General features: G+C 33.6%; 1 protein-coding gene across 1 annotated transcript; it reads right to left on the bottom strand.

The window, feature by feature from the left end:
- On the bottom strand, nucleotides 363-6,509 carry LOC109355936. The gene is made up of 8 exons (XM_019599228.1): nucleotides 6,421-6,509; nucleotides 5,511-5,816; nucleotides 3,969-4,166; nucleotides 3,363-3,635; nucleotides 2,872-2,974; nucleotides 2,578-2,696; nucleotides 1,883-2,059; nucleotides 363-1,588 (listed from the first exon to the last, which is right to left on the bottom strand). The coding sequence occupies exons 2-8, from the start codon at nucleotides 5,802-5,804 to the stop codon at nucleotides 776-778; spliced, it is 1,977 nt and encodes a 658-aa protein (XP_019454773.1). The 5' UTR covers nucleotides 5,805-5,816; nucleotides 6,421-6,509; the 3' UTR covers nucleotides 363-775.

The raw sequence follows: 10,567 nt of genomic DNA, 5'->3' as shown, positions 1-10,567 counted from the left end.
AACATACACACCAGAAGTTTAAGCTTAATATTAAATTACATTATATTTATGATATCTAATCTTTCTAAACAATAAATTATATAATTAAATTATTTGATATATTGAATATTTATTTTTGTTTTGTTATCACAATGAATTCATATAGTTAAATTAAGAGTTTAATTTTTTTCTTACCCCAAACCTACAAAATGTTAGAACCATATGACCCATCCCTACCAATGCCATAATCAACACAAAAGAAAAACACTTCCTAAGGAATAGAAAGCATGGAACATGGAACACATCAAACATTGAATTGACATAGATAGTGAATCAGAAAGTCATTTCACTGAGAATGTAACGAATCAGTATAATCTTTTTTCTTTCCAGGTCAGTCTACCACCATTATAATTATTCACAAACAACTTGATTTTGGGGAACCATTTACAGTTACTTTCCCCTTGCCAACATCAATGTCAAAAGCATCTACTGATTTTACCACCACTAGATAAGGAGGCCGATGGCTGTCATCGCCGCCATTCCGGTTCCTCCACACAGCATAACACAAAAATCACTGTTCTTATGGCACTTGGTTCTGAGGTCAGGGAGACTAAAAGACTCCCTAGTATAGTACTAAAAAAATCTACTTTTGAATGTTACTTTGCCTACAACACCACTTGTTTAGTTCTATGAAGAAGGATCTGATGTCCCAAATCTTGTCTTGCACCAACGAAAACATATCATGTCAATTAAAAAAATTAAGTATTCATTATTTTTTTCTATTTTTGTTTCATTGTCATTGATGCGAAACAGAATTTGGGACATGGTTTGAGACAGCAGAATCTTTCTCCAGTTCCTTAATTAGACTTTCAATCTGCTTACTATAAACTGGCATGAAGTGATCACTGATCATGTTCTGTGAAAGTCTGATCTTACTATACAGAGACCTTGGAGTAAGGAAAATCCCAATCTTAGCATCATCTACCTCGCTACTGTCGGAACTCGAAGATGATGAACTACTGTCATTTGCAGGTTCATCAGCATCAGAGTGGAATGTAACAATGTGCATTATCTTTCCAGCAGGGAAAAATCTATGATCTTCATTCATTTCCGGTGCAGAGTTGTGGGTTTGCCCACCAGTTTCCTCTGCTATGGCTGCTTCTTCTTCTTCCCTTATCTCCTCAACCTCGCCGTCGAGTCTGTCATACAGTTCGTGCTCCAGTCGTTGCCATAATTCAACTTCAGTTACCTGATCCTCATACCTATTATGATTCGTCATGTGCTCGCCATCATCATGATCGACATTCCTCTCGGCATCGGAAGTCCTTTCATTGGCACATTCAATTTCAGAAGACCACTGTTCTACATATGAAGATACGGGAAGGTTCATGTTCTTTGCATTAACTCCCTTCTTAGGAGAACAAATAAGTGAGTCAGAACTCTCTTCATTCGCAGAGGATGAAGATCTAGGGGAACTAGCTTCGACTTTGGTATTTGAATGAGAAGCCACGGCTCGGCGACGTGGTCCCATGCATGACCATGAGGTCAGGTTCAGATTTGGACGCGTCCATGCTACCTGAGCCATACTCTTGGCCCTCTTCATAACAACCTGCAGTTGTTCAAAACTCAAATGGTGAATTAGCAGCAAAGTGAAGTTGTCAAATAAATGTGAATCAGTGACACTGTATTAATGCATAACAAGATTGAACACATCAGCCCCTAACCTTAAAAGAGAACTAACAAGATTAAAACTTAAATCTTCAAGTTACGCTTGTAAATAAATAGTACTAGTGCTTTTGATTACTGGATTGTAACACCAATAAACTTGTGACCTACACAAGGGATTGTTGTATGATAACTTGTCCAGAAGGGAATAAATCTATTTAACAGAAGGGAAAAGTACCTGGGTACCATTAGAAACTGGCAGCAAAATTGCACCAGCCCTAGCAACTTTTGCTCTAGCGGTAGCGATGGATGGGAGGCGAGAACCCAACGCAGAAGCAGAACGATAGACAATACTGAGTATTCTTGTTTGTTCAACTTTATCCCTCAAGTCATTTATCCATGCAGACGCTGTCACCTGAAAATTTAAGTAAAACTAATTTTAACACATGATGAAGAATAGAGAAAATGAAAGATCCGCAAATACATTCATCCTGCAAACGACATCATGCAAGAAACTGAATCAGGTACTATGATTTTATGTGAAAGAAAGACATCCTTGGAGAGCTAAAATATCCTACAACTCCTTTTAATACAGTTTTGAGAATACTTAAAACAGTTCATGACCATGAATGAAACTTGACAAATTTAAAGCAGTTTTACTTGTACAACCCTGTGGCTGCTGGGTAAACTACTTAATTACATTCCCTAGTGTATCTCTTGCTAGAGAGCTATCATGCATATCGATAAAATAATTCTTCAATTTGTTAACAATAAAACTTTAACCCTAACGAAAAGCCTTTCCCATAGATTATGGCGGTTGATAGGAACCAGCATCTCACCAGTTCTACAAATATCATCAAATATTGGCCATAACATCAAGATTACAAAATAATTCTGAAATGCATAATTTTTTTTAAACTTTAGGATCACAACCTCAGAACGCAAGTCGTCTACAGAAGCAGCTGAGAATGTAGGCACCAAATCAGCTCCATTTATAACAGAAGTGATAAAACTATTGCCCGACTCTGCCAACTCCCATGTCATACAAGCAGCTGCGTGAGTAACGGGATGTTAGTACAAAGCTGCAACAATTAAGGAACAGAGACTCACGGTGTATAAAAGTCCCTAAGTGTTCCAGGAAGCCACCAAGGTCTCCCTTAAATTTGGACCTAATGCAGATTCATAGTTACACAGAATATAGGTTCTGCAACTATATCAAAAACAGACCTGGAGCAAATGAAACACATGTAGTCATAGACAATTCCTTTTGCTCTCTTAATATATACGTCAGGAGTGCTGCTGTGCCTCCACCCAAGGAGTGCCCTACAATCTACGTAAAAGACCTTTAAAATTAATTCACAAAACCAGAGAAACATCATAATAAACTATTTGAAGCTTAAGATTCAATATAGGTTGACGAATGCCAGAAAAGAGAAATTAAGAGCCAATCAGCATATTTACAAACTGAATGGTTTCAAGAACTGAGAAAACAACTTCTGTTGTCAAAATATATAGCCTCCGATTCTCTTATATGATTAACAAAAATGTGGAGGTGAAAAACGTGACAGAAAACATTACACGCACTAGCTATATCGCTTCAGCACAAGATTATTATTGTTTTTGAAAAATAATGATTTTATGATCTAACAAGGAAGTGGACATTAAAATGATTATTTAGTCAGAGAAGCAGGGCACGTTATGAAAAGAAATATGAATACTTTAACTTCATAGTCAGGGTGGTGGCGAAGTGCTTCAAGGAGACAAGGAGTTGCAAGCTTTGCAATCCATCGAGCGGCTGCAACCATTCCACAATGTGCATACCCTAAAACTAAATTACTAACTCCCCCCTGATAAACTACACTATGATGAAAAGGTATCACAGTTCCTGTGACAGCTGTTAGAGTATCCTTGATACTATGTGTGCCACGAATCAATAAGAGAAAGCATCCCATGCTGTGATCAGCTATTATCGTAAAAGCTGGTTTCAAAATCTGCATGAAAAATGAACACAAGTTTACAAATTTAGTTTATACCGAATGAAATACAACAACTGATATGGCAGCAAGTATTATTTCTTCATCTAATTTTCTTAGTCATGGCCACCTCTTAGCTCTCATAACCTTCCACCAACATAAGTTCAGACAAGGAAAACTGTTCGGAGCCTCAATTCCAACCTTTCTATCCCAATTTTCTGTCTAATACAACATCCTCTCAACTTTTTTGTCTAAAACATCCTCTGTCACTTCAGCTTTCCATCCTTCTTCAAAAGGAATAGTACATAAAATACAGGGGTACTAATATTGAATTGTTATAAACAGACTTACTCCTGCTTTTGGTTCCTGAAGGAGAACATTTTCTTCAGTGTAGCCAGTTTCTTCCAGAAATGATGGAAAGGGCTTCTTCGAAAAATGCCAACACAATGTCAATAAGTTTAAGAGATACTTAAGTTCGGCAATAATGTCAGATCCTTTCAGTTGTGAACTATCCTTACCGCCAAAGACACTGTCAACATTATAGTTTCCCTGCAAAGTATACCCCGGAAACCTTAACATTTGAAAACAAGGAATGAAAATAAAGAAGGAAGCATGAAAACTGCAAAATACAAAGCCATTTTGCAGGTCAAACACAAAGCTAATGTTCTGTGAATATCAATAGTGTAGTAAATTGGGGTTCATTTGGATTAGACTGTAAAAGAAATGATTTCAGAATTTTCCATTTGTTTGGGTATTATAGAGTATGATTACTTTTGCAGTATAATTTAGGGATATGTCTAGAAAATGACAAGGTCCAACTTCTTACATTTGATCATTGTTTTGGAATTGTTATATGGCCTTTTTGGAAAACTACTAGGTCCCATCTTAAAAACAAATTTCTTCACTGCAAAAGCTACTCCTGAGTTACTTCAACTACAAAGTGTCAAAAATGATTTTGGGCAGGTCCTATTGATTTTAGAGGGTCCAAAATCTAAAACTAACATAATATTAACATCCAAGCTTAAGCATTTAAAAAGCAGATACATGATGAAATGCAAAAGTACAGGCTAAAAAATCAAGATTGTGTTTTCCAAGGATGTCATGAAAATGATTTATCGTTAAAAATAGATTAATATATGATTTAAATCAATAGAAAAATATATATTGTTGCATGGACCATGTGAAATATTTCAGGGTTGAAGTTCAATTGGGATTCATATTGATATTCCATTATTCAACCTACTTTACCACCTTACTCTCCTTGAAAGTAGAAACAGCAAGTATATCTTGTAAAACATAAAATCCAAAAACAATCGAATATGACATTGAACATGATAGCAGCAGAAACTCAAAAATTGAAAATATGAACTCAATCCCCTGCTCTGAAGTTGAGGATCCTTAAAAAACTAAATTGCCCCAAATATATTTGGATAAATTAAGAGATAATATAAGGTATAACACTGCTGTCCAAACATTACATTATTTCTTCAAAGACCATAGTTTTTTTATTGCATGATAAGGAGTAAATTGGTCTTCAAACCATTCAATTATAGTTCTGCCTTAAAAACATGCACCCACCTTTCCTAATTCTATATCCTAATATTCCACTCTTAGAAGCTACTTTACTAAATTGCCCCAATACTTCACAGTATTTTTATCTCTTTTTAGTTGCTTAAAACCAGGGACCACAACCATCAAAATGTTGGTTTAGTAGTATAAGGCCTTAGGTAGACCAAAAGGTCTAGGAACGATTGAGTGACACTTGTTGGGAGGACAATCATATACCCCAAAATGATTAGTCTTTACTCATAAGGTGGGACATACCCTTAGTTGTAACCAAAAAAACGAGGGACCACACATAAAGAAGCAAAATCCCCATGTGCCATTCATTACCTGACTCTTGAGAAGAAAGCTTATACCAAATGCCAAATCTCCAATGGGCCATTTCCCAAGTGTTTCTGAATAGGTGAACCTAAGAGTCTCTGATAACGTTGAAATTGTCTCAAACCAGGTACCAGGGGCTTGGATTAATCTATGAGAAACACGGTCAGTACCTAAAGGCGCATTGGTTTGTGCATCTGTGGTATGTTCTTCATCATCAATCTTGCTAGACTGAAGCTTCCTATTCAATGTGTAGTACAAAATAGCAGCTGCACTTGCTGCAGTAGCCATGGTTGCAGTTACCATTATTTTACTATCCTATATCAACAATTCCAAATTAAAAACAATTAGTGATGGTTCATTACAATAAAACAGTGATAGAATTTCCAAATGTAAGCTAACGTCAAATCATTCAATTACCAATCCAAATCTAACAAAAACTATGTTTTTCCTAGTTACTTCTCTAATTTAATTATCGTATATCGGGTTGGACTATCGAGTTCCATATAAAATAAGTCTTTTGTAATAATAAGTCTTTTGTAATAATAATGTAAGAAGTGAGGAACCGACTTAGAATCGGTAATGCATTCACAACAGGTACTCCAACCATGTAACTATGAGTTTTTTAATCAACTGGAGTTCAAATTACGATAAGCAAAAATCATGTACACAAAAATTGATGTCAATTTTTTGTAGCTTTTCTACATTATTCAAAAGGGAAATTCATTGGATTGGTTAAATTCGACGATTCCAGTTGACAATGGAACTGAAACATTGAACATCAATTCAATCGACCAACCAATTAAAAATATCAAAAAATCAATGATCAATTCAATTAATTGAACAAAGACAATTAGGGAAAAAACAAAACCCAACACCCTAAAACTCGATAATCAGAAGAAAACGGAGAAAATAAACAAACCTTAAGAACGTGATTTTAGAGGGAATTGAAATTGAATCGATGAAACATAAATAATTGGCTCCGAATGAATCACAGATTATTATTATTATTATACTGAAGCATTTAACTAATTGGAATATTCGTTAAAGTTTATTTTATTCTGTTGAGGAAAAAATAATACGAACGATTGCGCAGTTTTTCGTTGATTCTGGATTAGGCAATAGCAGCGAGAGTTTGTTTTTTAATTATTATATATTATATATTATATATGATGATTTTCGCATTTTTACGGGTAAAAGTACACGTAGCAGATAGAGAGGTAGCAAAAGTAAAAGTGTCCGAAAACACCAGAAGTGAATACTCGAGAACAGAAAACTATGGTATCACATTTTCAATGACATAAACGGTGGTAGGTTGAGGGGTACCCACAGTAATCTAATCTTTGTCCCAACATCTATCTTTCAATAATTGATGGTAAGGGTGAGTAGGATCCGACCATCCTCTTTGTTCATCTAGTTTGGTCCGATTATGATTATATCTAAATAGGGCTAGGTCTTATTAGGTTTAGGGATGAGTTTCGATTCAAAAATTAGACACGGGTAATATTTAGAGTCAAGTAAAGCATGTTCCGACTCGAGAATACTTTATACATATATCATTTCATATGTCAAATTACACATCTAGAATAATAAGTAAAATATTGAGAATATTTTATCTAAAAGATATGTGCATTATATTTAATCGGGTCTAGGTCAGATTCGAATATTGTCTCAATCGATATTTGGGACCAAGTCTAGGGCCAGTTCGGGTTTAAAAAAATAACTCTGCCAATATTTAGGGTCGACTAAAGGACAAGCCTTACCCGACGCATGCTCACCCCTAATTGAACGGACCAATTTTTATATTGAGGGAATATATATACTCTAGAGTAAGTAGAAAAATTCACTTCACATTGTATTCATCAATTCTATGAAAATTCAATGGTTAACGTGATTTGAATTAGTCAATAGATGTGAATCATTAGATTTTTATAGAACGAATGACTAAGATGTTGAATATGTTTTTTCCAACTTACTGCACGAGTTAGTGAATCCCCCTCTTTTATATTTGGGGTTGTTATTGCCGTGTACATTTTATGTTCCAAAAAAATGTTACTCCATATATCATTTATTAAAAAATTATTTAAAATTTTAACTTAAATATGTTTATTTTAATCAATCATATTAAATAAGTGACACATTTTGTTACTCCATATATCACTATATTGTTCACCTATCAAATTTGAAAATATATAAGGTGATGTAAACCAAGGGGGGCGACCTATGATTTTTGGAGGTCATGTTCTTGTGAAGAATTCATAGCATAGTTAGGTTTATTTTATTTGCATTGTTATTAATAAATGATAATTTAATTCTTATGTAGTCTTAGGATTTATGTTTTTTTTTCCATTCAAGTATTTTAGTATTTAATTTGATGTATTTTGGGGATTGGCAAATTATTTATTTCCTTGTAATTTGGCATAGTAGTGGCTAAGTGGTGTAGCATAAACAAGGTGGCATGAAAATAGGAACAATGTAACAATTTCAGAACCAACTTGTGGCTATACTTAAGGGATGAAGAGAATATGACCAAGTCCACTCAAGCAAGGAAATTCTATGATTAATTCGGTCAGATCAATTAGAGGAATTTTCAAGGCTAATTCAAATTCAAATCTTCAAGAACTCAATCCAACCGAAATTGATTAGATCAAATTAGTTTAAGCTTGTTAGGATTATGTTAGTTATGGTCATGTTAGTTAGGATTTTATCTTAAAATTTCAATTTGTTAAATTAAATCTTATCTTTATCCTTTCAGCAAGGCAAATCTGCCTATTTATAATTTTGTTTATTCATTAATAAAGTTAAGTTGAATTTTGAATAATTTTGAATTGTTTTAGTTGAGAGCACTTCTCCTAAACCTAGGTTGGTCGTGACCACCATTTACAAGTTCTTATCGAGCTTCCTTGCTTGTGGCGAACCTCATAGCTTATCAAGCTTCCATACTTGTGGCCCTTCCCCCTCCTAATCTTTTCCATTTCTCTCACCAAAACAACCCCAAATTCACACAATTCACCAAAAATGAATTATAGTTTAAAAAGCTCAAGACTTCAAGCTAAAACGATCCTAATTCTAAGGCAGCCTCCAAGAGGTTGTAATCATAAGGTCTAAGTAGGATGAGACTACAATATGATAAGCAAGTGATTATAGATTTATTATTACAAAAGAATTAGAAATCTAAATATAACTTTACAGTCACTTCATACAAAATGTATATAGACATCCATGATTTATCATTACTAGTGGGATGGGAGCTAAAAACAACAACATAACAATAAGGGATATGAGTGAAACTAACAAGGCTTGTGCTTAACTCAATCTAAATAATGTTGATTAGATTAAGTTTTCAACTAATCAAGGTTTGATTGGTTGAGTTTCACATGAACTGATTCCTTCATGTAAGATGAATCTTCATATTAGGCTGAATTATATTAATCCTACTCGAACTCATTTTCTCTTCATTTATTATTCCTTAAATGATTTATCTATATACAAAAAATTCAATTAATGTTTTGTTAAAAAATTGATAGATATTTAAATTTGAGTCTTTCTTTTATAAAAAACCCACTAGTGTGTGAGTTGAATGTTCCAAACCCACATATTTCATCCCATGATGGATGTTTGTGGTTAGATCAAAATATATTGAACGTGACAAAAAGAAAATGTACAAAAAATGGAAAGGATTTCCATGACCAGTGATGATATTTGTTATGATGTTGTATGCACCATAAATTTCATTTTTGTCAACAATCTCTAAATATAATGAATATGGAAAAATTATCATCTATGGTATATGGCTAGAAAGCCATGTTACGTTGGCCCTTTAAGACAAGGGAATTTTCATCTTATATGGGAAAACTGTTTATTCAAAGAGCTTGACAATGATAGAGAAGGAACAAAAATGAAGATTACACATACATGGATTGAAACGACAATGATTTTTCCTTTCTTCTGTTGAACACAATAATTGAAATCATGGTTCATATTGCTCTTCACATCATTGCTCTAGAAGGGACACATCGATGGTTGGGATGGGGATCTGTTGTCCCCAACCTTGTTTCCAACTACGTCCATGTCCAATCATAATAAAGCAAAATTGATAAAGTTATGAATATTTAATTTTTTTAACTGGCGTGTCATAATAGAATTGGTCTGCGACAGAATTTGGGACAGTAGATCCTTATCCCGATGGTTGCTTGTAGGACCAGCGTGGCTTTATATATCACTCAAACTCTTAAAGACACGTGGTCCACTCAATTGATTTTTTGTACTCTAACACTTGAATTTGAAGATTATTTGATTGTGATCGAAAGATGTAAATATGAGTTGGCTTTTCCCATAGAATGAGAAAACTAAGTGTATTTAATGACTTTTAAATATTTCTATTCATATGAAAAACTAACTAGTAAATAGATTATAAGGTTTATAAAGAATCAAGACTCTTATAAATAGGGTCTTTCAGTAAGAAATCTTAATTTATTCAAAACTGATAAATTAACATTAAAATTGACAAATAAATTTTTATTAACATGTATAATTTAATATATAGATCAATTATGACTGTTAATTTATTGAATAATTTAAAATATATCCCATGCATACATTAAGAAAATCATTTGTTGGAAAATATACAAACTGATGATGAAATATAACTATCAACAAACATTATTATTTATACAGCTTCACAACCTATAATTATCAAGTGGTTTTATTATGAATCACATCTTTTTTTTCCACATTTTGTATCACTTCATGTGTCATAGGTTATAATTGTTAAAAAAATATGTTAAAGTTAAAAATTAATTATTAAATATTTTTCTGATCAATCACTTCTCATGACACATGGAGCGATAAAATATTATGGACATGAAATGTGTTCCCTCTTATTACAAGGCTTAGGAGCTAGGATCCGTTTGGGAACTTAATTTGTGGATTTCTCACATTCTACACATTTTAGGTCAAGCAAATCCCAAACAGGATCAGCTTTTGTGGAAGAAACTTGATGAGTGTGACTTTCATTTTATCTAAAATTAACTAAATAATATTTTTTTTACAATGAAAAATAAGTGCTT

This window comes from Lupinus angustifolius, chromosome LG09 (genome assembly GCF_001865875.1).
Source record: "Lupinus angustifolius cultivar Tanjil chromosome LG09, LupAngTanjil_v1.0, whole genome shotgun sequence".
Classification (NCBI taxonomy): domain Eukaryota; kingdom Viridiplantae; phylum Streptophyta; class Magnoliopsida; order Fabales; family Fabaceae; genus Lupinus; species Lupinus angustifolius.
Note: the sequence above shows the minus strand (reverse complement) of the source record. Positions and strands in the feature narration are given on the sequence as shown.

What these genes read in the sequence shown, in the direction of transcription:
- LOC109355936 (XM_019599228.1), bottom strand. Translation starts at nt 5,804, where the DNA reads ATGGTAACTGCAACCATGGCTACTGCAGCAAGTGCAGCTGCTATTTTG. An exon ending in GCTTTCTTCTCAAGAGTCAG is followed by an intron (nt 4,167 to 5,510) that starts GTAATGAATGGC and finishes TATACTTTGCAG; the next exon opens with GGAAACTATAATGTTGACAG. An exon ending in ACCCTGACTATGAAGTTAAA is followed by an intron (nt 2,975 to 3,362) that starts GTATTCATATTT and finishes TCTTTTACGTAG; the next exon opens with ATTGTAGGGCACTCCTTGGG.